At 45.6% G+C, this 27386-nt stretch overlaps 1 protein-coding gene across 3 annotated transcripts in view; it reads left to right on the top strand.

Annotated features, from left to right (window-relative positions):
• The window catches only part of LOC104011382 (phospholipid-transporting ATPase ID), a 75459-nt gene extending 49157 nt beyond the window's left edge, over positions 1-26302 (top strand). For all 3 annotated transcript variants that reach the window (XM_087777623.1, XM_087777622.1, XM_087777621.1), the window contains 15 exons: positions 437-480; positions 2063-2228; positions 3027-3215; positions 4078-4193; positions 5663-5827; positions 8223-8334; positions 10541-10646; positions 11443-11590; positions 14790-14973; positions 16465-16688; positions 17542-17625; positions 18544-18789; positions 19640-19778; positions 21607-21737; positions 23586-26302. In XM_087777623.1, coding sequence (XP_087633749.1) covers positions 437-480; positions 2063-2228; positions 3027-3215; positions 4078-4193; positions 5663-5827; positions 8223-8334; positions 10541-10646; positions 11443-11590; positions 14790-14973; positions 16465-16688; positions 17542-17625; positions 18544-18789; positions 19640-19778; positions 21607-21737; positions 23586-23807 — 2276 coding nt within the window. In that variant the 3' untranslated portion in view covers positions 23808-26302. The remainder of the gene's footprint in view (positions 1-436; positions 481-2062; positions 2229-3026; positions 3216-4077; positions 4194-5662; positions 5828-8222; positions 8335-10540; positions 10647-11442; positions 11591-14789; positions 14974-16464; positions 16689-17541; positions 17626-18543; positions 18790-19639; positions 19779-21606; positions 21738-23585) is intronic.
• The last annotated feature ends 1084 nt before the right edge of the window (positions 26303-27386 follow it).

The following is a 27386-nucleotide window of genomic DNA, read 5'->3' as shown; positions in this document are numbered from 1 at the left end:
AGAACTCCTTCTCTATGGTCGTCCTGGGACTGTTGCAAACCCAATACAATCCAGGAGCTGGACTTTGTCTCACATTCCAAAGGGAAAGTACAAGAGAAGTCATCCCCTGAAAGCACCTTTGTTTCCTACCAAGGACTACATCCTATCTGGGTTCAGCTTGAGCCATTCTTCTTTACCCAAATGTTCATCATTTTTATGGTAACTGCTTTGTGTTTCAAGCATCTGTCAGTCTCTGAATTTTGTCATGGATTAACACAGAAACTGATGGATATGAATCATTAGTCTCCAGTGCCCATGTCAAGATATTTATGCTTACAGAAACTTTTTAATTAGATACTAGCTTCAAAAAACTTTAACCTATTTTTGTGGCAGCGAAGCTCAGAGACTACACTTACCTGGAGTTTGTGGCTATAACCTCAGTCTTTCTTGCTTGCAGGTGATGTGTATGATATGTCTGGGCAAAGGATAGAAATAAGTGAGGTAAGTGCTCAATTGCTATCTGCACTTTCAGTGAATCTGCCTGCCTAAGTGCTAGTGGACACAACCCGCCCAGGCATACCTCATGCTCTTGACCCTGCAAGAGCTGATGCTCTTGACCCTGACAACAGGGATGTGTGTTCTTGTGGATGTCAGAGGATTGCCAGACTTGCATTCCCTTCCAGTAAGCCTGGTTTAAACCTGCAGGTCGAGTAGCCTGAGTGCCCACTGTTCACTCAGCTTCACATGACATTCTAGTGCATGCACAGCTCTCTTGAATACTTGGCCATTGATATTTGTTGGAAACTTGTACATTGGTGAATTTTATTATCCATAGCAGTTAATTAAAGCTTTAGTGGGGAATCAGTGAGTGAGTTCATATTGATAACAAGGTCACTGTCAAATTCCCCTAATGTCTGGACATTTGAAAGTGTGAAAATGGGTGACTTCTCCATTTCTTTCTAGCCTCTGCTTGCTGGCACAAACCCCCGTGTCTTGGATTTCTAAAATGTCTGAAAATTGCATGCAGTAATCCAAGTAACAAATGGCAAGATGATGATGAAAATCCCACTCCTCGTTCCAATGATTCATTTCCAGGCCATTTAAAACTTAAATTACCCCCTGACATTGGCTATTTGTGCCGAGTGCTGTGCCTCCAGACTGCTCTCACTCAGGCAGCAGAATGCAAAGGGCTGACTTGCTTGGGGACGCATGCTGGTCTCCTGCCAACTGGCTGCCTGGCAGCTCCTCCTGCCCATGATACTGGCTGGAGCAGAGTCCTGCTGGCCACACATCCACCATGTTGTAGTGCCTGGACCTTGCCGCGCAGATGAGTGTGTGTGTGGTGGGTCTGTGCTTGTGCAGTAAGTGCTAAATGTCAGCTTGCAGAGGTCAAAAGGATGACTCCCATCCTGGAAACTCTGAGCTCATCGGGGATAGGGTGGGAGTCACAATCGTCCTGGGCAGGCTCGGCAGTGCATTCCTCCATGACACATCATGCTGTGAGCTTCTGGCCATTTTTCCAGTATGTTCCCCTCTGCTTGAGGCTCCTTGTTTTTAGACAAAATGAGCAGTGGCTGTGGAGTTGAACCTTTACATCACTTGTCTGTCCTGTTTTTTCCATATCAGGATTTTTTTCTTGCTTTGGGACAATAGGGTGGAGAATGTAGCCTTTTGAATTGTTTTAAATTGGGCTGCCACATTCCCCTGTCACAGGCAGCCATTGACATCAGGAGCATGATGCCTCCAAGCAGGCACATGTTGAGGGCAGGCATTTCTTTGCTATAGAAATCCTTTGGCAGTGATCCTTTAGAAGCATTTGCTGTTGTACAGAGAGGCATCTTCAGCTAATCAGGTTCTCAGCTTGAGTGCTGCTCTGAAAAGCACCTCAAGTGCCTGTCCTCTCCTGTGATTCAGTAGCTCTCATGACCTCCATGTTACTGAGACTCACCAGTCTCTGTCATGAACAGCCCCGCAGGAGAGGGCCCTTTGCAAATGTAAGGAAGATAGAGGGGCTGTGATGGGCAGGCCCGGGTGTACAGGCATATGAGAGCTCCACAAATAACACCGAGCCATGTTTTTGCAGAACACAGAGAAGGTTGATTTCTCATACAACCCGTTAGCTGACCCGAAGTTTGCCTTCTACGACCATAGCCTGGTTGAAGCTGTGAAGCTGAGTGATGTCCCGACGCACAGGTTCTTCCGGCTGCTCTCACTTTGTCACACAGTGATGCCAGAAGAAAAGAAGGAAGGTGAGGACTGTTGAAGGCACCAGACTGAGTGGTTATGTTCACCCTGCACCACAGTATGTCTTCTCTCCACAGAAGCTGTTATTGGTCCTTTTGGCTCCCTGGTGATTTTCTGTAGTATATGGCTACACATAAATCAATGTCATTGGAGATGCCACATGGGAAGAAAAAGGACCAGGGCCTCCACTCCCTGTGTGTTCCTGTGGTGGAGCTGACACTACTGCAAACACCACATCTCTGGAGTGCGGAAATTGCAGGTGCCACAGCATCCCTGAGGTGGCAGATCGCTTCCCCCACTCTTTCTCTACTCTGCACCAAGTCCCATAAAGCAAAGAGCATAGAGCACCTTTCCACTGGAGACTCATTAGCTCCACTCATCCAGTGTTCTCGCAGGAACTGGGTCAGTCTCCTCAAATCCCAGACAGGGTGAAAACTGTGCTTTAAAGGCTAGAACCGTTAATTGACACATATAAGCTGAAACAACTGATGAGAAAAATACATGCAGATGTAACTAGAAGGGGTTAAACCCAAGGAAGTTGTCCTCTCAGTGAGATCTGTTGGGCTCCAAAGAGAGTGATAAAAGACCCCAAAAGAGTCTAGGAGGCCTCTTCCACTGGCCTGGAGGATGGGTTGATGGGACTTGATGGAGATGTGTGGACATAAGGCACTTTTTAGTGCTGCACCTCTGGGGCTAGACAGAAAAGCAAAGGGTTAACTGCTATATAATGTCTTTGATTTTGTATTTGTTTAGCCTCAGAAACAAGGCAGAAGCCACATTACTTTTTTTTTCTTGCATGTCAGGTAACTTGGTGTATCAGGCCCAATCTCCTGACGAGGGAGCCCTCGTCACTGCTGCCAGAAACTTTGGATTTGTGTTCCGGGCTCGCACACCAGAGACCATCACTGTCGTGGAAATGGGAGAAACAAAAATCTACAAACTTCTAGCTATTCTTGATTTCAACAACGTTCGCAAGCGCATGTCTGTTATCGGTATGTTCCCTTTGCTCCCTTCTTTCCTTCCTGACTTTTTAGGCTCTCAAGTTGGCCCTCATTTTGCTGTGATGCCTTTTCCTAGGAGACCTCCTTTGCAATGCTTTCTGAGTAACATTTACTCCTGAGTGCTTGAGATGGACTGCCTTGACTTTTCAATTACATAGCAACAGTGCTAGATAAATACTTAACTTAGGCAGGTGGGAGAACTTCTTAACATCTGGACCACAATGATGGAGCAGCCTCCTGAAGGCACTAACTTTTTTATATATCTTACTTCCCTCATGACAATGCGGGAAAGGCTGTCCTAATCAACATTAAAATTATCAGCAAAATCTGAGAAAGTGGGAAAGGAGAAAGCAAGGACGATTTGAGAAGCCCACTTTCCTGAGAGGAAAATGGAGAAATGATTCAGAAAACTTCAGGTAGCCTTTATTAACCCTTCAACAACCTCAGATATTTCAAGAATTGGAATATCATAACTGTAGCAAGAGATTGGTAGTGCCTTTACTGGTAGGAGCAATAAGAACAGTAGGACCAGTTCCCTAAGAACAAATTGTCCTTGACTTTTGAATTCAGATGTCCTGCCTGAAGTGCTGCCTGTGGGAACCATGTAGTGCAACAGAGGATCTGCTCAGACCAATGCAATCTGGGTACAGTTGCCTGTGCTGCTACTGCTGAGGTTGACAGTAGTTACATTATCTTCTTTTCTAAGCAAAGCTTGTCTTAATTCCTGGGAGTCTCCCAAAACTTGGTGGAGTTCAGACACCTCTAAAAACCTTTCTTTGTTTTGATGGAAGTGCTATGAATCCTAAGTGCCTCAGTCTGGGATTTGTGGCATTTCTTTTTCTCTTCCTCATAGTGCGGAGTCCAGAAGGTGACTTGACTTTGTACTGCAAGGGGGCTGACACCATTCTTTATGAACTGCTTCATTCATCCTGCGACTCTCTCAAAGAGGAGACCACAGAGCACCTGAATGTAAGTGTTTCCTTCTGCACAACATCTCTGCATTTGATGGTTTTCTTTTCTCCAGGTGTGGAAATGTACTTTGTATTGAAACAAAAAACAGATTTCAGAAGCAGCACCCAAGCACTGTTTTTTTAATTGGTTTTGGTTTGGTTTGGATTTTTTTGTGGGCAATGGAGAGGGAGGTTAATTTTTAAAGCCTTAGGTCTCAAATAAGTTGCCTAAGCATGGGCACCAGGTGCCATTTTAACTGCTCTAGGATATCCAGGACATCTGGAGACGGATGGCAAATACAATGCAGGACATTCAGAAGACCTGTATTCCTCTGCAGTAGGAGCTGGAAGCCAGGCAGGATAGGTGAAACACCTGAAATGGCACATCGCAACTGTGTTTTGGCAACTAAATTCCATCCAAGTCTGCTGTTACCCTACAATGCATGCACCTGATGCACTCAAGCATGCCTTGGATCGGAATAACTGATGTGATCAGTAAAGGGCCACAGAGCCGTTTACCTTGCTGAATACAATTCAGATCTGCAGTGATTGCGATCTGAGAGGTGTTAGTCAGAAGGGACCGGGCAGGTGCTGGGACATACCTCCCCTTCTTCCAGATCATATAGGGGCATACTGATTGGGCAGCAAGGAAAATGCGTCACTTACTTAAACTTGTGGGCTTTTATATTGTTGATGGTGGGCACTGGGAGGTGGTTACTCACAGAAGTGGATGTTTTGGCCAATATTTACTCCCCCTTGTGGTGCCAGATCCTGCTGGTACAGTGCAGAGCACACGATAACAGAAAGTTTTACTAGAGGGGTTGTGCAGTAGCACAAGCATCTCTACTCCCTGCCTGGGGAAGCCAGAGAAAGTTGCTGGTGAAAGAGAGGGCGAAGCAGAGCTGTGTATGTAGCCTGTTCCTGATCCACCTTTACTTCAGGCCTGGGGGAACACCTCCGTTTTCACAAAGGGATCTCTGTTATTCCACCAAACAGAGAGCCATACCGTCAATCATACATCTGCAGAAAGCACAGTTACAAGGACTTGCTGAGATGTCATGACTGACTGTGCTCATGCTGTGCATTTCAGCCAGCATTTGTACCCTAAAAGTGTTGAGCCCAGGTCCAAAATTCAAGGCTGTGTTCAGTATTTATTCAGGTCTCACTATTCTAAACTGTATGTTGAGAAATGCAAACTTGGGAAAAAACTGCCTGATTTACGTAAAGATTTAGAGCCAGAAAGTCGGAAAGCTCTTTTGAGTTTGTTCTTTGTAAGGACTGTGGATGGCAATGATAAAGTGGTCTGGAACTAGTTTTTAAAAAGTACCCCAAGGTTTGTGGTCTAAGTTGTGAGTTTTTCACCTTTCCTCTGCAGACGTTTGGCAAGAAGCTTTCACAAATAGCCATTTTCTTTCCGAGGGTCCTTTGTCAGCCCAGGTGAGCAGACTGTTTGTGTTTGACCTATTCTGCCTCACCACTGTCTCACAGGAGTTCGCTGGTGAAGGCCTGAGGACACTCGTGGTGGCCTATAAAAACCTGGATGAAGACTACTTTCAGGACTGGATCAGGCGTCACCATGAAGCAAGCACTGCTTTGGAAGGACGGGAAGATAAATTGTCAGAGTTATATGAAGAGATTGAAAAAGACCTAATGGTTGGTGTTTCAGGGAATCTGGGCCAAGCTCCGGGGGAGGCAGCGAGGATGGTGGTTTGTCAATAAACAGCTCAGTATGACTTCAGTAAACATTGCTCTGCAAACAGCTCAGTGGGTAGTGTGACGGGAGCGGATAGGAATATGGCAGCCCTGGGTTTTCACTGGCACCTCCATCAGGAGCCTGTAACTGGGGTGTCAGCCACCAGTGCAGAGGAATGGTTTTATTTTAACTAATGTGGGTGTCAGAGTAGCTTTCTTGTGATGAAGTGACATACCAGAGCCTAAGGGAGATGACGCGGACACAAATATTTCATAGCTATCCTTTGTATGTGCAAATGGCTGATCTATTTATTTTCCTGACTTTGAAATGGCAGGCAGTGAATAATCCTCAGTGCCCCTCCATTTCAGAGAATGTCATCTTTGTTCTTACAGCCCTGGGCAGGATGGGGAGGTGATGTCCATGAACATGTTTGTGTCAATTTGAAATAGGGCTAAACTGTGATCTTCAAGTCATTCTTCTCTCCCTGAGTGTTGATACAGCTTTTTGAATGCCCTGGGGGGTCTGCTTGTGTTTTAGAGCTGTGAATAATGAAGGAAAAGGATGTGTGGGATCTGAGGGGAAGCAATTCAGCTTTTGCACTTGCAGCAGTGCTTTTCTGACATCTCGGAAATCCTGGGAGCTGCACCGTTGCTCCTTCCATTAGCTGCACACTCAGGATGCCAGCAGGGCCTGGGAAGAAGCAAGTGTGAGCCAAGGAGATGCTGACCTCTGGAAGTTGTATAGTCCATGGGGTAAAGCCTACTGCCCTTCTGGGTCCCCACAGAGCAGTGGAAAATGCTGATCCTCCAGGCCAGAGAATACATTGTGCAAATGCTCTGTGGGTCATGATCAAAGCAGGAAAGGCATGGAGGTTTAGGTGGTTCAGGGGCCAGCTGCTTTGCAAGAAAGGGTTATGAAGCTCATGGCCTGAGTAGAGAAAAGGTCATGGGCTCACAGCAGGAAGAAGTGTGGCTCAGAAGAAAACACTGTTCACACCAGACCCTTCTCTGTACTCTGTACAGGAGTGATTTTACTTCCCGAAGGTGCTTTGGGAAGAACAGATGGTGGGTGTAGGACAGCTTGGCTTGTGACAGAGAATGGGTGTGAGCGCCAGAGTCAGTGATGAAGTAGGTGGGTCTTGTGGAGTACTTGCCAAGTATCATTTAGTCTGGCTGATGGGCAAGAGCAGAAGGCTCTGTGAGCAGCAGGCTCCTGCTAGGGGCCCTTAAGGGGAGTAAGGATATAAGGACAAAAGGGGATGGAACATGTTTAGATTCATAGAATAGTAGTGAAAATAGTATTTATCATTGATTGACCTAAAAACTAAGGAAGATCCACAGTCAGGAAGGCATCACAACTGTCCCTCCAGCTGCTGTTACACCAAGTCATGGGCAGATAGGCAAAGACCTGTGAACAATACTATTGTGCCTTTCTGCAGCTCCAGAAAGACAATGTCTGTGGGGAATGCAAGCCCTTGTTCTCTCTGCCTGGGTACATTTGACATCAGCGTCCATCTTTGGGCTTCCAGCACAGACTCAGGCTGCCAAGGATGAGCAGGTGCTCACAGGAGGTGGCTTTGTATGCTACACACATTTAAGCTCTTGCTAGCTAGACCAGGGACTACTGCTGTAAAACGTGGATTGTGCAGTTTTGAGCACCCTATAGAGAAGTTCCGTCAGAGCTGTTGTCTACATAGATAACACTCATAGCTGATGAATGATGAACATCCCAGGAAACCGAAAGGAATCTTGGGCCAACCTCTGGATTTAGTCTCCCAACAGCAGGAGGTAGGTGGTAGCAGATGCTGTCTAAACCTGAGCTAGCAGTGAAACCTTCATGTCCCTTTGACAATAGGTTAGAGCCACCAAGTATCTCCAAAATTCAGAAAAAGCAATAACTTCAAAATAATGATGGTTCGTGTCCTGAGCAGTCTGTGATTTAGTCGTGTGACAGTGTGGAGCAGGGGTGGTAACAGGTCTGTTAGGGGCTGGAGAAGATGTTAAGCAGCCATATGACAGCTGCAGTACAATATAGCTGGGAGCAAGCTCCACACTAGGGGATGCGTGTGGAGGTTTGGGGACACAGGTCCACAGCTGTCTTCATCCCTCAGTTAAAGCTGGCAAATAATTTCATGTGTGTTCATGATCCATCTGAGCTTGGGGGATTAGAGACTAGAACATTTGCAGGATCGGGGCTCTACTCTGTACAGTAAATTTGCTGAGGAAGAATGAAAATCAGTACAACCTTATTCCTGGATTTCATTTGCGTTTGCTTGAGTAATTACCTGGAGGTCCAATGCTTTCTCCTTTGCTCACAATGGGAAGACTTACCAGTTCCCTGCTGTTTTCTGTTAAGCTGCTAGGTGCCACAGCGATTGAGGACAAGTTACAAGACGGAGTCCCACAGACAATTGAGACTCTTGCCAAAGCCAACATTAAGATATGGGTCCTCACTGGAGACAAGCAAGGTAAAGGGGCTACAACTTTGGATGTTTATCTTCTCTCCCACTGGTGGGATGGTTCTGCTAAGACCCATGGTCTCATGCTTTCTCCTTTGAAAACTGCACAGAAGACAAACTTACAGGGCTTTGCTTTACGGGGCTTTGCTAGGCAAAACTCCAGTTATGTGGAATTAGACCAGATAACTGTAGCTAGTGCCTGTTCTTAATTCCTGTCCTGAGGCTGGAAGCAGTGTGAAGCCAGCATCCTTTGCCTTTGGAGAGGTGACGATGAGCATCCCATAGTCCTTGTCATATGCTGTGAAATGGTGTCACTTTAGCACAGTCGACCATCCTGGTGAAGAAGGTGGAAAAAATCTTGTCCTACTTTCCAGGAATTTTAGTGCTAAAGTGGATGTTGAGTCTGTTTCTAGTTTGGTCCTGGCATTAATGATCCAGAATAGAAATGGAGGAAACAGGCTTTTGGAGAAAGCATTAAGTTGGAAAGAATGGTAAATAGACTCCAATGAATTGTTTTGGACAAATAGTAACTTCAGTGAAACAATGGTGTTTCAGGGAGGCCAAAAGTGCTTGCAAATAATTTAATCCAAGAAATGAGCAGAGAATTTTCGAGAAAAATGAAACAATTTATTTTGTCATTTTCCAAATGTAATAGTTTTGCGTATTGTGGTAGACTGACCTTGGCTAAACATCAGGTGCCCACCAAAGCCACTCTATCACTCCCCTCCTCAGCTGGACAGGGGAGAGAAAATATATTGAAAGGCTCGTGAGTCAAGATAAGGACAGGCAGAGATCACTCAGCAATTACCGCCACAGGCAAAACAGACTCAACTTGGGGAAATTAGTTTAATTTATTACAAATCAAATCAGAGTAGGATAATGAGAAGTAAAACCAAATCTTACAAAACCTTCCCCCCACCCCTCCCTTCTTCCCAGGTTTAACTTCACTCCCGATTTCTCTACCTCCTTCCACCCAATGGGGTTGGGGTCAGTTCACCCCACGCTTTCTCTGCCGCTCCCTCCTCCTCAGGGGAGGACTCCTCACACTCTGCCCCTGCTCCAGCGCGGGGTCCCTCCCACGGCAGACAGTCCTCCACGAACTGCTCCAGCGTGAGCCCTTCCCAGGGCTGCAGTTCCTCACCAACTGCTCCAGCGTGGGTCCCTTCCACGGGGCGCAGTCCTTCAGGAGCAGACTGCTCCAGCGTGGGTCCCCCGCGGGGTCACCAGTCCTGACAGCAAACCTGCTCCAGCCTGGGCTCCTCTCTCCATGGGGCCACAGGTCCTGACAGGGGCCTGATCCAGCACGGGCTCCCATGGGGTCACAGCCTCCTTCGGGCATCCCCCTGCTCCAGCATGGGGTCCTCCAGGGGCTGCAGGTGGATCTCTGCTCCAGCGTGGACCTCCACGGGCTGCAGGGGGACAGCCTGCCTCACCATGGGCTTCCCCAGGGGCTGCAGGGGAATCTCTGCTCCGGCGCCTGGAGCACCTCCTCCCCTCCTTCTGCACTGGCCTTGCTGTCTGCAGGGCTCTGCCTCTCACGTATTCTCACTCCTCTCTTCTGCTACAATTGCTGTTGTGCAGGTTTCCCCCCTCACCTTCTTAACTATGTTATCCCAGAGGCGCTACCACTGTTATTGATGGGCTCAGCCTTGGCCAGCGGCGGGTCCGTTTTGGAGTCGGCTGGCATTGGCTCCATTGGACACACGGGAAGCCTCTAGCAGCTTCTCACAGAAGCCACCTCTGTAGCACCCCTGCTGCCAAAACCTTGCCACGCAAACCCAATATACTTATGAAATACCAAAATACATTTTTTCCAGAATTTTCTGAACAAAATACCTTAAGATTCTTCTTCAAAACTGTGGTTTGGGGATTTTCTGGGAGTAGGGGGAGGGAAAGTTAAAAATCCTGAAAAAATTTTTTTGAATCAACATGAAATTATTTTGTTGTTCTAAGTATGTTGGCTGAAGGATGTTTTAAGCTTTTTTCATTTTGGTAGAATTATTTTTTTCTGTGGCCTTGTGAAGCCCAATTAGGGGAGATTTGCTGCTACGTCCATCAAGGTGACTCTCCTGGCTCTCTTAAACTGTTGACTCTGAAAGACTCAGAGCTCTTTTGAGTGAGAAAGAGAGCTTTTGTCATGTGTGTAAAAAGGCCACAGAGACGGTGGGTGAGTCTGAGGCTAAGATGGGTCATATTCCTGGTTTATCCTTCCCAGAGACGGCAATGAATATTGGTTACTCCTGCAACTTGCTGAATGATGACATGGAAGATGTTTTCATTATTGAAGGCAGCACATCTGATGATGTCCTTAATGAGCTGAGGTAAATGGCTGAAATATACATTTTCTTTGCTGTGCGCTGACACTATTTTTATTTTGTATTATTCCACCTTTTTTTCCTGTGGGCTTTACTTGGTGCAGTTCATTCAGGGACCTTAGATAAGGGCTAGCTGGCTCCCTGGAAGATCCAGCAGCTAAACACAATGTAGAAATCTCCTCTGAGGATAAACTCTGAAGCTTCTTGATCCAAGAGGTCAAATCTATAGAAATGTATAATAAAACAGAGTCAGGCAGGCAATATCAGCTGACATCCGACAAGTGATCTGGAGCCGCGAAGCCTTTGTCTCCAGCTTGAGCTACGCTGTTACTCTGCTGCTATTGCCATTCATCCACATTGTGGTCCTTTGTCTGGATATGGTCCTTTTCTAGCATTATCTGGAAATCCACCTTCCTCCCTAGCCTCCTCAGTAGACACAAGTTTTTAGGTATATGTGGAAAATGAGAAAGTTTTTCAGTCCTTTTCTTTTGAAATAGGTGGTTGCCAGGCAATATGCACAGAAAATTAGGATGCCCTTTGGGATACTGTCCTTCATGACACTCAGATGATTTGTTTGACTTTAAATCAGCACAAGTTTAGCACACACTTGTTAGAGTTTCAGAAGCATGTGGATGATCTGCACAAGCAGCAGCAGCTAAACTATGCATGTTGTTGTAGGGATACAGGGAAAATTAAACTAAACTATCAAAGGGAAGCATTGATTTTTTATTTTCATAAAGTTGATTTAATAAAACATATATATCTTTACAAGCTTTTCATTATTATTCTGGATTTTTTTTAGGAATGCAAGGAAAAAGATGAAGCCAGACTCCTTTCTGGACAGTGATGAAATCAACATTCAGTTTGAAAAATCTTCCAAAAAACCAAAAATTATACCTGATGAGCAAGCAAATGGGGTGTACGGTCTGGTTATCACTGGCCACAGCCTGGTAAGGAAGGTTCAGAGTCATGTTAGGGCTGAATTCTCTGAAGAAATTAATGTGATAGAGACATACTGGAAGTCTGAAAATGCTTTAAAAATTTAGCTGTAGAGGACTGGATTTTTTTTTTCCTAATTGAAGATTAGGTTCAGTGGTTATCTGAGACATCAAAGGTGATGGGCAAGGTTTCATAAGACTGGAACAGGGAAGTGTTGGCCCTGAAGTTAGGCAAACAAGAGGAGTAGAGTAGCTGGATCAATTTTCATTTCCAGAAAGTTACTAGAAAAATAATCAGGCAGTTTATGGATGCAGCAAGAAGGTAAGATAACATCAGACATGGGTTTCAGGTATGCCAAGAACATATTCTACTAAATATATCCGATAACAGATATCTTTAACAGATAGGATATATATCTTATAACTTAACTAGTAAATTGTTTGATGCTCTCTCCCATGATGTTCTTCCAAGGAAACTGAAGTAATACTGTCTAGACGAAATTGTTAAGTGACAGATGCAAGACTGCTTGGAAAGTATGGCTCTTAATGGCTCACTGTTGATCTAAAACAACAGTTAAGTGGCACCTGCAGGGGGCTATCCCACATCTATTTGATATTCAGTGTGTGCATTAACTGCTTAAAAAGACAGCAGATAACACCAGGCTCGGGAAACTGCAGGCATGATGGAGTTCAAGATTAGATTTGAAAACAATTTTAACAAATTGGAGAAATACTTCGGCAAAATGAAGAATTCATTCAGTAAGAACAAATGCCTTGTTCTGCACTTTCGCATAATCAACTACTCACATACAAAATCAGAGGTATCTATGTAAGAGCATCATCTATAAGACCTGTAAAGAAAGCCTCCTGCTTCATTTGGCATTGGTAAAGTCTTAGCTGAAATAATTCAACTTATTTGGACCATTTTCTTTGAGAAAATGTAGACCAACTAGAGAGAATACAAAGAAAACTGTAAGAATAGTCATGCATGATCTGGAAAGCACAGGGGAAAACTGAGAGAGCTAGGATTTCTGAGCCTGGAGAATACTGATCTGTCTTGGTAATACTCCGCAAATAATAACAGGTAAACAAAGTATAAGAGATAATTTGAGATAAGAGAGTTTTAGGTGAAACGTCTTCCTGGCGAGAATAGTGAATCACTGGAATAGATTTTCCATCCTTGGAAATATTTTAGAAAAGGTTAGAGAAAAAAACAATTTAGCTACATTTCAACCTGTCTGGAAGGAAGGCTTAGTCTAGGTCAGGTTTATTTGTCTATTGCATTTTGCTTTTCCAAAATTCAGGGGAAGCAAATAGGTAGACGTGGAAAGAGCTGGGAGGTGCTGCCTTTCAGAGACAAGATGCTTCTGTTCCCTGTGGTTGCTACCTCTCTTGATGGCAGTCCAGCAAATTTAACTCCCAGCTCTATACCAGCCTAGCAAATTACTATTAAAAAAATCTCATCTTGCTCCATTCTTGGCTTGTGTGCCATGTATACAGACCCTGGACTAGAGGGGACACTTTCAGGCAGTGTCTATGTTGTCAAGTACCCTCTCTCCCCCTTTTACGCTCACTCCCTCTTTAACTCCAGGGCCTTAATCCACTTTAGGTTCCCACTGCAAAGCAGGCAAGAGCTTTATCAAGTTCGGTGCATCTGCATGGGCGAATCCTCTGACATCCCACTCGGCCGCAAGCCCCTGCCTGTTGCTACTGCATCCCTTCAGCCTGCAGCACAGACCCTGAGTGCTCTGCTATAAAAGCACCACTGGCAGTAGTGACAAAGCTTTCTTTTTATTCCTGGAAAACCACACACTCACCCACACCCTGGCAAGGAGATATGTCCCACATAAGGAAATTCAAATCCGGGCTATGTGGGAGCAGCCAGCCCACATAGCCTGCAGCAGAGTGGACACAGGCAGTCTCACCAAGGCCATGGCTTTCTCCTGGGTGTGGACCACAAGGACAGTGTGGACATAACTATGTGTTATTTATTTATGAACCTAGAGCTTGAACAACTGTCATAGTGCTGATACCATCCCACTCAAACACAGCATCTTTTCAGTGCCGTGTCCCTACGTGCCGATGGGTGGGATGGCAGCAATGGGGCTATGCGCACGTGGTCTTTAAAGAAAGTGAGTGAACAGAAGCACATCAGCATCTGTAATGGCATCATCATACTGGTTGATTTGTGCGCAGTACCATTAATATACTATGTGATAACATTTTGCTAGTGCTGTGCAGCGAGGATGTTGTGGCAAAAACCATCTCTAACTGCATTGACCGGCCAGTACTAAAGCTAAACCATGAAAAGGTCTCTCTTGTTGAGCAAGCCTGCCTGCTGCTGATGGGAGGGAAGCGGGGGACTGGTGACTCACAGCTCTCTGTTTCAAGAAGAAAGGATATCTGGCCTAAAGATTGTCTGCAGGAAGGGCAGTGGGCCTGCCGTAATGGCTCTGAGGAGGAGAGCGCCCTGTAGATTCCTTCCATGCATGTCTACTGAGAAGAGACACGAAAGAACAGACCCAAAAAGCATGATGTGAAAGAAATATGAAAAGCTAACACTGCTCCCTCCTCCTCACACAGAGCTGGAGGGGTGACCAGATATCCAATTATCTCTGTGCTTCCCAAACAGAAATAACACGGCTGACTGATTTAAAAGGTCAGCACTCAGAGCAAAGTTGCCTTCTCCCTGGCTTGATGTTTTGCTTTGTCGTGCCCACCTGAGCTCAGCTTTTTCCATGGTTTTTTTTTTTTAATTAAGTACTCACAAACTGAAATCTCTTCTCTTTATACCACAGATCTCCCAGAGCTTAAAAAATAAACCAAGAGGGATGAGCAGAGACTCTCTCTCGCATGGAGATATGCAAGGTTGTCTATGGCCCAGCAGCAGCTTCGTTATTTTAGTGCTCCTGTTGTTCTGACACTTCTGCTGCACTGTCAGGTTATATCAGCCAGAGCAGCTGTTGTGCATATCCAGCTGTGGTACCTCCAAGGTGCAAGCTCATAGGTGTATGCTGCGTGGCATGATGTAGTGCGGCGTGGATGCTTCCTGTGACTGAATGGGCAGATTCACTTGGGGTACCTTATACCTTCCTTCTGCTGAATGGAAGAACTAGCTCAGCTCTCGTTTCCTTCCCACTGCATCCTCTTTGTCAGGCTGTGTCTTGCTGCTAGTGTAGACCCGAACACCCCCTTTGCTCCTTCTTCTCAGGCTTATGCGCTGGAAGGGAATTTGGAGCTGGAGCTGGTGAGAACTGCCTGCATGTGCAAAGTGGTGATCTGCTGCCGGGTGACTCCGCTGCAGAAGGCCCAGGTGGTGGAGCTGGTGAAGAAGTACAAGAAGGCTGTCACCCTGGCAATCGGAGACGGCGCCAATGATGTCAGCATGATCAAAAGTGAGTGATGGCCGACAGCCAGCATGCTCTAGCAAACTGACTCTCTGATATATTTGCTATCTGAGGTGGCCTAGCAGCAGGAACACATATCTGAGTGCCTTCTGCACCACCCTCTTTGTGGCACCAAGTGGCTCTGTCCCAAGTTTTGGCAGGTTTCTACTGCCACAATAGGCTACTCGTGTCTCCTGCCTTCCAGGACACACAGGAGGGCCCACCAGGATTGCAGGAAGCTAAGATTGCACTTATTGCCTATTTCTCTGTTTCTACCTTAGAACAGACAAAAGCCCACTGGGGCTGTGTCATGTCTACCTGTGTGGCCACATGGCCATCATCACAAGGGCAATACAAAGAACAAAACAAGTTTGTTTCAGAGAGGGCCTGTCTGCAATGCAGAAAGAAAACCTTCATGCCTGTAAACAGTCTGTATCATGTTACATGATTTTTTTTTAGCATTTCCACGTGGTATGGCCATTTGCCAATTATCTCCCTTGAGATCATCAATCATGGGCTTCTAGGCTTCTTCATCCTTGAGCATCATTTGATGCTGCATTACCTCAGTGAATTTACGAAAAAAATGCCCTAACTAGGTATAATTAAATTAAGATTATTCAGAAGGGCCTATTGCTAATCTTCCTTGTGTTAATTTGCAAGAATTGATTAACTGGATCCTTTTAATTAAGAAAGAAAAGGCTAAGGAGGGAGCTTCAAGGGAGATAAGTCAGGCAGTCAGTAAAGAAAGGGTAAGAAAAGTTAAAGTGCACATGCTAATTAGAAACTATCCCAGTCCCCCCACGAGAGGGTTGGGACTTTGGGATTTTATCAATTCACTGTTCCTTGCAAACCTCTGAATCTAACCAACCTCCAGCCATCAAGATTGTTCTCATTAGTTAAAGCTGTATAATTAGCTGTCACATTAAACTTATGTCCATGTTTAATAAACCCAAGTTACTATTAAAAAAGACGTGACTCTTCTATCTAATTATTTGATTGAACTAATAAAGCCTAGGAAATGTAAAAAAGCTACAGTCTGCCTTACAGCACTGTGTCTGAGAAATCTATAAGGGTTTTGAAGATTTTGCTTGTCTGCAGCGATATTTTAAGGCTGCTGGAAGGACAAGCATGCATGTAAATACAAGTCACATGTCAATATAAATGAAAGTTATTTTTTCATAACAGCAGCTGTTATGAACAACAGCATTTATGCTGTTGGAAAACATTCAGAAAGAAAACATGAATTGTTACTGAGGGTGTAATTTCATTCAAATAATACAAGCCCAGTTACTGGAAGTGTATCACCACAGCCAAAATCATAATGCTGCTGAAAGAATTACTGCCCCAAATTTTTTTTTTTTTTAAATAATTTTACATATGACTTTTTATGAAGGCTGGGAGGGAATTAACACAGTGTCCCAGTGCAGGGAACTCATGTAAAAAACGGGGTAATCAAAAACTCTCAGTGTAATGGCATGATCAATAACCTTCTTTTTGCAGCTGCCCACATTGGGGTTGGTATCAGTGGCCAGGAGGGGATGCAGGCGGTCTTGTCCAGTGACTTCTCCTTTGCACAGTTCCGTTACCTGCAGCGCCTGCTCTTGGTCCACGGCCGGTGGTCCTACATCCGCATGTGCAAGTTCCTCAAATACTTCTTCTATAAGAATTTTGCCTTCACGTTACTGCATTTCTGGTATGGCTTCTTCTGTGGCTTCTCAGCACAGGTAGGTCCAGCTTCTGTTTTTTCATGGTGATGTCTAGCATTTCCAAGTAAAGTATCTGGAAACATTTTAAAAGGAAATTAACTAAGCCGTTTCCCCCACCTCACTGAATGGCACACAGGTCTGTCTTCTTCAGCTGTATGAGTATAAAGCAGATATTGCTGCCTTATTGTACTGCTGGTAGAGGACAGATGCCTGAAGACATTTAGGTGCATTATGAAGCACATAGGTACCTCGTGGGATTTTCAAAAGTGTTCAAATTGTCTACAGCCATCAAACAAGGGTATAGATTACACAGAGGTCTGACCAGATATGTGTAAGACCTATGCTTGCCCTATTAGCACATCTGAAGCAATCAGTTTAACCCCAGGATGCCTGTGTGCTTCAGCAGCTTGCAAGAGGAGCAAATCTCCTGCAGCAAAAAATCTGGTGTTAGTAGACAAACCAATCTCCAACCCAGACCCTGGGAAGTGCAGACAGCATGCAAATGTTAGCCCCAGGGCTGAGGGTGCAGGCAGGGCGGTTGCCCTCTGCTCCTGCCCGCTGCCTGCCTGCTGCAGAGCGCTGCTCCCACCCAGCAGCAGCAGCTCCACTGTGCTGGTCGGGGGGTTCTTCTGCTCTGGCTGAGGACGGCTGTGGATGCTGAGCAAACAGGCCTAGCATAACGTGATCCTTGCCCCATGTATTTCCACAGCTTATGGTACAAGTCATTTAGGGCTGCTGAGCTTGAGTCACCTTATACTTTTGGTCTCAGTAGCATCTCAATCCAAGATGTGCCAGCATTTAGTTGTGTATACTTCTGAGGAGGTGGGAAAGGCAGCCTTTTGCTAACTCCATGCTCTGTTTTTTTCTTTAGACTGTCTATGATGAGTGGTTCATTACGCTTTACAATTTGGTATATACCTCCCTCCCGGTGCTAGGAATGAGTCTCTTCGATCAGGTACTGTTTTTATCACCTCCTGGATTTTTTTATAGGGGTTTTATTTCCAGCTGCTTTGAGCTGGTTCCATGAAGCAAAAGCAGATGACTTTTTGGCTAGCTATTGTGGTAGCCCCTAAAAGAATTTCCTGCCACTGAGAATGGAGAGCACAAAAAAAAGGATGCACCAGGGAGGAGATGGTGTATTATCCTGATTTGGCCTGTGGGTTTCATTGTGTTGTGAGACTTTTGGGTTAGGCTGTTGACTACAGTAAAAGCTGCCATTGCAACATTCCCCTGAGGTAGTCACGTCTTATTAGCTCTGTTCCTGAAGCCTGACAAGTGACTTTTTAACCACACAGAACCATGAATGAACTAGAACTCTGAAGCCAGGTTTTCCAGGTTCAGCCTTTCTAGTGGAAGCCTTCCTGCAGTAATTTCACATACACATTTCTACCTCATATGCGATTACTGTTCAGCAAGACATAGGAGCAATAAAGCTGCTCCTATATGCCTTTTACAACTTAAATAATAGGAACTTGCTGCTCCACAATGGTTCACAGTGTTCAGTTCTGGACACTTAAGGGATCCAGGTCAGACAACCTTGCCTGTGTGTGGACCCAGGGGAGGTATTTTCTATCCCTGAGCTCCCAGGCCACTCTCAGGGGAGCAGACCATGCAGTCTGCTTAAGATGAAGTGTACCTTCATTTTTTTTGCAGCACTTGTCAGCTTTCTCTGCACAAGAAAGGTAAAATTCAACATGGAAAATGTGTCTAGGTGACCTCGGCATGTGGCATGCTCGTCAGCACAACTGAGTGAAATGTGTGCTAAGCCTTTTCTCAGGAAATGCATGTCACAGGGACATAGCAACGCTAAGTGGTCTTGTGTGGTCAGCTGGGTAGGTGCCAGCAAATCTGACCATCTCCTGTCTACTTTCAGGATGTGGATGATCGTTGGAGCATGCTGTTTCCTCAGCTATATGTGCCTGGCCAGCAAAACCTCTATTTTAACAAAATGGTCTTTGTCAAGTGCATGTTGCAAGGGATCTACAGTTCCCTCATTCTCTTCTTCATCCCCTATGGGGCCATGTACAATACGATGAGAAGTGACGGGAAAGCCATTGCTGACTACCAGTCCTTTGCACTGATGGCCCAGACCTGCTTACTGATTGTGGTGTCTGTACAGGTAAGGCATCTCATGTAATATTCTTAGGAATTAGTTGTTCTTTTATGAAGACAGCATCCACAGGGCCACTTGGGATGTTGATAGCATTGTATTTGGTGCTGCATCTTGCATTCTTGCAAAAAAAAAAGACTCTTGACACCAGATTACTCTCCTCAGTTCATCAGAACAACAGATTTGTATGTTATGAAAGATCAGGGTGACAGGAAAGCAGAGCCTTGGGAAGTCTGCAGTCATAGCAGACAAATCAGTTAAGGCTGGGAACAGAGAAGGATTCATTCCAGTTTTATGGGAAGGGTTTGAAGCACAGGACTGTCTGTCTTCTATCAGGCAGTTATTTATAGGGTCTCCATTATGGGGCTGTGCCTGTAGCCTGGCTCCATGCATGATGCAGATGCCAGGCCTCCACTTGCTGGAAGAAATAGCGAAGACTTGGGTAGTACAAAATTCAGATGGTACTAGCAGGAGGAGAGAAATTTCTTAAAAGAAAACCAATCAATTACACCTCCCTAGATAACGGTTTCTGCTGCCTGAGGTGTTGTAGGCTCCTTCTCCTAATTTTCAATGCTAGATCACAGTTTGGGGGTGGGGACATAAGCGTGGCTCATTTGAAATTCATATCCTGTCTCCAGTACTGGCCACTGGTGAATGCTGGAGAAGAGGGCAAAAACAGGGCAAATGCTTGTCTTGAATGGTCTCACAGCATCCTGTGATCAGTGGCTTGGTATATCTTGAGATTTGAATGAATAACAGTCTTGGGGCAGGCATACAAAGCAGAGGACAAGATGTGTTCAGCACAGATCCACTAAATAAATAAGGCACTGACAATAGCTGTATTGCTCTATTTTTTCAGATTGGCTTGGACACCTCTTACTGGACAGTTGTGAACCAGTTCTTCATCTGGGGCAGCCTTTCTGTTTACTTTGCTATCACCTTCACCATGTATAGTGATGGCATGTACCTGATCTTCACAGCCTCCTTTCCCTTTGTTGGTAAGCCCTGGGACAAATCTGGATTGCACTCAAAATGGGCATACTGCGGGGCTTAAATCTGTCGAGTATTTCTAGTACATAACAGAATACATTGATTGCCTTTTCTACAAGAAATGCCAGGGTATTTCTAAGGGCTGCTGGGAATGCTTATTTTGAATCCCATCCATCTATGTGAACACGTGCCATATTCACTTCCTTGCATAAGAATGCACATTCAGATGCAGCCGTATTCAGCAATAAACCTACTGAGCTGGCTGGAATGCCTTCTGCTGCTCTTTTATATTCTGTTTCCAGGTGTCCAATTCTTACAGATATCTAGGAGCATTTTGTTTGCAGAAGGATGCATGTTCTTTTGTAAATAAGGTAATATGTTGGTATAGGAAAGCATAGATGTACAACATCCAGTTAGACATGAGAAAAATGCCATGTGATTATGGTGAGCCTTCAGCCAGGTTAAATGGCAAATTCGCAACAAAAAAAATTCCAGTGATGACCAGGTCTTTGGAGTTACTCTACATAACAGATTTCTGAACGCATGTAAAAAGTGAAGGATAACATAAAAACAAGTCCATCTCTTGAGACTTTGACCAGGAGAAAGATGAAACCTTAGCAAAGTAATTCAGATGTTTTTAATAGCTCTGTGCATCCATAGCCAATATTGATACAGCATTGTTATGAGACTCTACTTCTGAAATCCCAAGGCTTTTTTTTTCAAGTATCAGATTGGTGTATTAATCAGTGCCTTTATTTCTGGATTAATTGTTAAGCCAAGACTTGTTCTGCCCATCTTCACTGCAGTACCAAGGTGCTTGGCCATTTTACAAATATCTGAGATGCAGGTCAGTTGTTGTAACGCATTTTGCAAACAGATGGTCACATCCACTGTAAGATGGCTTTTAGTATCAAAAATGCTGAGTGCAAGAAGACAGAGTGTCTGTTCAGTTTCCAAAGACAGGTGGTAATTAATTTGCCAGGGATATCGCTATCTGCTGCTCTGTTGGTACTACGTAGGTCAAATTAGCCATAATGCTGGGGGCTGCCTAATAAGGTCTCAGTCTGAAGCCATTTGTAAGGAAAGTGTTTCTAGTCTGGACTCAGACAACTTGTTTACTTTAATTTCAGTGGAGTTGTATTACAGCAGAATTTGGCCAACTGAAAAGAAAACATTCAGCAACTTTACTGCCAACAACAGCATCATTAAACCCTGTAATAAGGGTTTTGCAGACTGTTTGTTCTATCTTACATTCCTTCAGTTTTGGAAAAGCCAGAAGTGAGCACTTTGGTTTCAAAGAAGGTGGAAGTGTCACGCCAGCACATGGCAGTTGCTCTGCCAATACACCCATTAGGCTACACTGTCTGTGCATACACGCAGAGCAACACATGCTCCTCTAGTAAAGGGCTGTGATCCTATCATCTGCTGGGAAGATTTGGGAAATGGTGCTGGAAAGTAAGAAAATAGTATTCCTCCTTTTGCACTAGAGTGCTGGCAAAAGGTGAGAGGGCTGGACTGCTGCTGAAGAAGGTCTCCTGAACATTTATATCAATCCTTTGCAGTGATTCAACTCTTTGTAAAGATAGGAGGCATTCACCTTGTCTCCCTGAGTTGCTGCTGCAGTTGTGTCAGACATTGCATTTTTCTTTGCTTGTCTCAGTGATATTGGTATTGCTGTCCTCTCTACAGCCAATTGATTTCACTGTTGGAGATGGTGTCTGCTTTATATTTTGGTCTGTTTGCCAAGTGCTTTGGAATCACAGAGAGTGAAAGGTTCAGGTGAATGATGGTGAGAAGTGCTGCTGTTACAGTTTTAATCATGCTTTTGTTTTTCAGGTACGGCTCGAAACACCCTCAGCCAACCAAATGTGTGGCTAGCAATCTTCCTCAGCATCACCCTCTGTGTGCTGCCTGTAGTTGGCTTTCGATTCCTGAAGGCTCAGTTAAAGCCAACTCCCAGTGATAAAGTAAGGAGATACCTTATTAAGCCAGAAATCCTGCTAACTATTACCTAAGCTTACCGTGGAGTCATACTGCATGGGCTTGGCATTGCTCAGAGTGTATGTCCCTGTAGGTGCAACTGCTGCCATCCATCTGTCCCCTAGTCCCTTGAGAAGGGGGACTGAATTCAGGTTTTGGCACAGGTCAAACCATCTGCAGCTGGGACCAAGGCTGAGATTATTTAGGTGTGGATTAGTTTGCACTGGAGCGAGGAAGCCACACTATTTTTAGGTGCAGGGTTTAAGCGCTGTGGCTCAGTGGCAAAGGAGTGGCGTGTTCCTCCTGCCCTGCTGCCGTAGAGTTTTTAGCCTGGCAGACCGCAGCCCTTCACCCTCCACACAGGCATACATGTTTGCTGGTTTGTTTCGGTTTTTTTACTTCAGAATTTACTTCGTTTCTAGCCAATGGTTATACGCCTCCTCTGAAACCAGCTACCCTCCCATCCCCAGGAATATGAAGACGAAGCCACTAGGGCAAGGAGAGGCTGGGAGAGATGGAGTGGGCAGAGAGCGCACAGTTCACTACAGCCAAGGGACCCCTCATGAATATCAGCATGAACACAGCCACCCGGGCTGGCTCTGAAATAAGAGCATCTGCTACATGCTGCTGCCACCTGGTGCTTCCCTCCCCTTCCTGCACTGAGCTGCGAGACACCAGTGTCTCTGAGCACATCCCAAGGGCATGCACCTCAGTGCTCCTCAGTCACTGCCCTGAGCATCCCTGGGATGTCTGTGAAGCTCCTCAGGCGCTCCAGGAATGTTGGAGAATGAGTGAAGGGGAATTCTCAGCCCTTGCAGAGGGTGTAGGTGGGTGCTAGAGAAGACTTCTAGGTCGGGTGGTCCTCAGGACACAGTTAGAGGCCATTCAGGTGTGTAAAAATGGGCTGAGTTTACCCTTCAGTTAAGTAGAAGTCCGGCACAGCTGTGGTCCAGAATCCCATCCTCACTGCTTGGGTTGAGCATCTCTCTCTAGTGCAAAATCACTTTACTTTTCTACCTCCTCTGGGAGCTGAATTGTCACAGGAGAGGAGTGTTTGGGTTTCCTGCTGTACGGAGATCCCCAGCTGGCAGTATGAGAGGAACTTAAATACAGACCTGATACTTAGAGAGGCCAAGTACCTACAGCTGCCACTCTCCCAAAGGGGTCCAGTGGCTGTGGATTCTGCCGAGCCAATGGCACTCACTACTGGCCTCCTACCTTTGTCAGTCCCTTTCTGAAAAGATGCTTGCCCGCAGATGATCTCAGTGGCCACATGGGAGCAGAGAGCCCGTTACCTGCAAATAAAGTGCATTATTTCATTCCCTTCTGCTATGGAATATGAGAATCTATTAATCACTATTCTCATCATAAAAAGCTTTTACATGTTGGAGATCCCCTTTAGTAGTCTGTTTTCTAGATTAAGTAAGCCAATTTTTAAATGTTTCCTTATTTGTTTTCTGGACTTTTGAATATTGTTGAGATGACTTCCACATTTTGGATTATTTGACTGAAGCGCCTAAAAGAGCTGCAGTAATACCCCAACCTAGGCATCGTGGAGCCATGAGGAACAATACACTGAAATCATCCCCTCCCATGACTTACAGATGACACCCTCATTAACGCCTTTTAGATTAAGATTGCCTTTTTCTTTTACAGGCTGCCACCCTGTGCTGCCAGTTCAGTTCCTGCTCTGCAACCCCTCCTGCCATCCCCGTTTTGTCAATCATTTTTGGCTTTGGACCCCTGCTTCTGTTTCCCTTTCTTTACTCCTATTTTACTGTGCTTGTGAGTGATGATGCACTTCTCACTTTTTCCCTCTTATTTTCTGATTTCAGGTCCTACTCAAGATCAAAGAAGCCAAAAAGAGGCCACCTCCGCCCTCACCCAAGAGACGCCTGCGTCGGACCAGCACCCGCCGCTCTGGCTATGCCTTCTCCCATCAGCACGGCTTTGGAGCACTCATTATGTCTGGGAGAAACATGCGGCCAAAATCACCTTTTGCCACTACGGGAACATTTTCACCAAATAGTGACAAGTATAAACACAAAGGACTGTAAAAAAAAAAAAAAGACAAAAAAACAACAAAGCAAACCAAAGTAAAGGGCTGTCAGGAAAGGAGGCTGTGCTCCCTGCAAAGCACTGAGCCTGTGGCTGCCCAGAGCCCTGCCCTCCAGGCTACCAAATCGGGGACTTGGGCCTTTCCTTTCACCCACGGGCACCCTCTGACTCCAGCTTCTCTTCCAAAGATGTGTGCTGCTGCCGGGGAAGGCGGGCAGGGTGAATTAGATCTGTTGCATAGTATCCCAGAGGGCCTCCCTGGAACAAGAGAGAACATGCTGCGGGAGGCATCTCCGCTCCCCAAGATTGTTCATAACACCATTTTCTTTTTTTTTCCTCCCTTTAACTACATACCTCAGAGCAAAGAGAAGTCCAGGCTGAGGAAAAGGCTGAATTGGCAATGTCTTTCTCATTCACGTGCCTTTGTTTCTGTCATGAATCCACTCTGGGCCGTATTACTGGGGTGACAGTATTGACCCCGGGTGTGCCTTAGGTCCAGCTATACAAGCCCCACAACCCCAATCTTTGTAATATGTGTAATTTTGTAGCCTTTTGACTGTACACAGACACTTTGGAAGGCATGAGTTGGAAATAACCTCCTTCCAAACTAACGGTTAATCCAGTTTCTCAAGAGATGGCCAGTGCCCAAACACCACCGTCTTCCTGCATCTGCTGTGGGGAAGTGCTGCAAGCTCAGAGAAACCCTTAGCTGGTCAAGGGACACGGACTTGGAGTTCATAAGCCTGCCCTGTTTTATCTGCACTGCAAATCTGCTCTTCTAAAAGATCATTGTCCTCAGAGCCCTCCTCAGGTTTTGTAGCTGGGCACCAGCCATTTCATTTAGACTTAAAATAAAAGGGCAAAAGAAGCTTAAGCTCCCATATGGATCAAACCATAAAATCTGGCCCTGAGAAGCCCCTGTTGTGGTTAGGGCTCATCTGAGCTGCCAGCACCAGGTGTCTTTCCCACCACAACAGACTGAGGCACACGCAGATCCGACTTGATGGAAATCACACCAGCAGTATCAGAGGCAGAGATGCTATTTCACAGTGAGCGCAGGGTGTCCTGCCCTTTGCTCCATGGGTGCTGTCGCTCGGTGTGAGGGATGAAGCATGACCTGGTGGCTCCCTCGCCCTCCCTGGTGGGTGGTGTGGTCAAGTTTCAGAGGAACTTAGTGAGGGCTCGGGGGCCTCTGCAGAGTTTCTCTGTGCTGGCTAATACTTCATTTGGGAACGGCTCATCTGTCAATCTTGAGCTGCAGAGAGATGAAAATCCTATCAGTCTGGCTGCCAGCAGAGGGACCTAAGATGCACAGACACCGCCAAAGACGTGGTGATCCCGAGGGACTGGGATTTGCTCACTGTTCTGTTACACCAGCTCCATAATCAGCGCGGTTACTGGGTGGAAGGCCAGCGTGGCAGCATGAGAGTCTGTTCTGCCAGCACTGCTGAGCTGTCTAAATGGAGCTTTTTTGTACAGAGGACTAAGCAGCATTGGCTGTTATATTTTTTTCAGCTCCTTTATAAAAATTTAGACTCCTTCCTTGTTTTGGATTGGATTTTTTTGCATAGTAACCATCCGATATTTATTGGGAACTCTCTGCCTTGAGCGTCTGAGCTATCGGTGGAGGCAATGTATGATGGCAACAGGCCAGTCACATTCCCATTTCATCCGGTCTGCGTGTAACACCTTGCTGCTTGTGGTCCCAGTTTCAGCAGTTATTGTGTAAGATTGTTTAAGCTCCAGTAGAAGGTTTCACCTCCCTGCATTTATCTCAGCACAGAAAAAAGCAGCCTGTTGCACCTGCTGCTTTGGGAGGCTCGTCGCAAACTGCGGTATTAAATTTCGGCATAGCCAGTGCAGAACTAGAGCTGGGACTAGATCCAGACTTCAGCGGCCAGGAGCTGCCTGCTAGGGAAGGAGCAAATTCTAATCCAGTGATCTCCCCTGGAAGGAGACACCTAAGTAAAGTGAGAGCCTGCACCCTGACAGGAAAGCGCTGTGGTAGCGCTTGTCACCGCTCTCTGATTTACCATTTGCTTTGCAGACACAATCATGGCTTTCTAATGAGGATTATGTCTTTCACAGTCAGACTGCATGAGGCTAGAGGAAAAAAGGCAAATTTATGCAGGTAAGCAGACATCCCCATGATACCAGACTGTGGACCGAGAGTCCTATCAAAGCTGTTCCTAGCATGTAATGCAGCAGAATATATGCAGAGCAGCAGAGGCAGACCTCTTGCTGACAGAGCAAGGCAACTCTGAGACTGCGTCACTCTTCTTATATGGTTTACGTGCAAAGCGCTCACCTTCTGGCTAAAGGGGATTTGCAAATGCTGCATAGGACGTGCAGGGGATAATAGAGCTGTTGGTGAACTTGCGCCAGATACAAATATTTCATTTGAAGCATATCAGCTGGCAGTGATGTCTGTCCTACATCACTCCTGATTTTGTAAAATCATTTTTTTTTAAATAAAAAGAGAATATTGGGATGACTGATTCTTGCCAGTCTGCTAATTGATCAGAGGAGTTTATAACCAGATGTGTACGTGATTCCTGGACCTCCTAAAGTGGGAGGATGGTCTGTGGGAGGATGGATCTGAGATGATAGCGCTTTTCATGCAGTATCCTGATTTGGGAAACAATCAAATTCCTAAACTTTGGATCTTATCAGGGATGTTTTAAGAGGAAACTCAGAGGAAACGTCAGACATCCTTAGATGGTTTGTCTGTGGCTGGACCTGCGGGGCGAGGTGGGGGGCTGCTACCTGGGGGTGTTGGTATTTCTTGTGTGTGCGGTGCTCTGCTCGGTCCTGGGGGGGGGGAGGTGTCAGACCTCATGTCATCGGTTGTGCAATGTCTGAAGATGATAATTTAGTCTTTTATGAAGCTCTTGTATTTGATAGATATAGCAAATTAATTAATCCCTGAAATATGTTTTGGTTTGGGGTTTTTTACCCCGCCCTTTTTTCTCATTATTCCATAATACAGAGATTCATGGTTTGAACACTGTGTTCTGCTGTAGTACCTGAATAGTCGCCAGACCACCATGCAGCAGTTTCAGGATCAGGAATGATAATGCTTTGATGATAACCAGTGATAATACGGTTACTTTTCTTATACTGTAGCAGAAGAGGGCTTAGAGCATCTCCTCTCTCCCCTGAATCCAACAAGGTGACACGGAGCAACCTCTGCCACTAATAGTGTGGGGCATCAGGTGCTTTTGGGCAGAGGCACCTCGAGGGTGTTTTACATGGCTAACTGCAACACCTGCATTCCTGCTAGGCTGCCCCATGGCTCTCACTTTATCGGTGTGCATCCACACAAATATCTCCCACTGACCTGTAGCCTGGAAGTCGTTACTCGTGAGCAGCTCTTACGGAATGGGAGGGCAAAGCAGTGCCGCATGCTTGCCCTACGTTCTCCAACTGGAGTGATCCTCAACAAGGTCTGTTGTAAGAAAGGAGCCGTCTGGATAATGACCTGTGCTAATTACCAGCTGGGAACAAAAACAGGAGCGTAAGGGAACTCTTGGATACCTGTGGGCAGAGGTGCTGCGTCCTATAACACCATCAGACCA

The sequence above is a fragment of the Nipponia nippon genome, unplaced genomic scaffold (assembly GCF_047370975.1).
Source record: "Nipponia nippon isolate SJK-2023a ecotype South Korea unplaced genomic scaffold, ASM4737097v1 scaffold_40, whole genome shotgun sequence".
Lineage (NCBI taxonomy): Eukaryota > Metazoa > Chordata > Aves > Pelecaniformes > Threskiornithidae > Nipponia > Nipponia nippon.
This window is presented reverse-complemented; position numbering and strand designations above follow the sequence as displayed.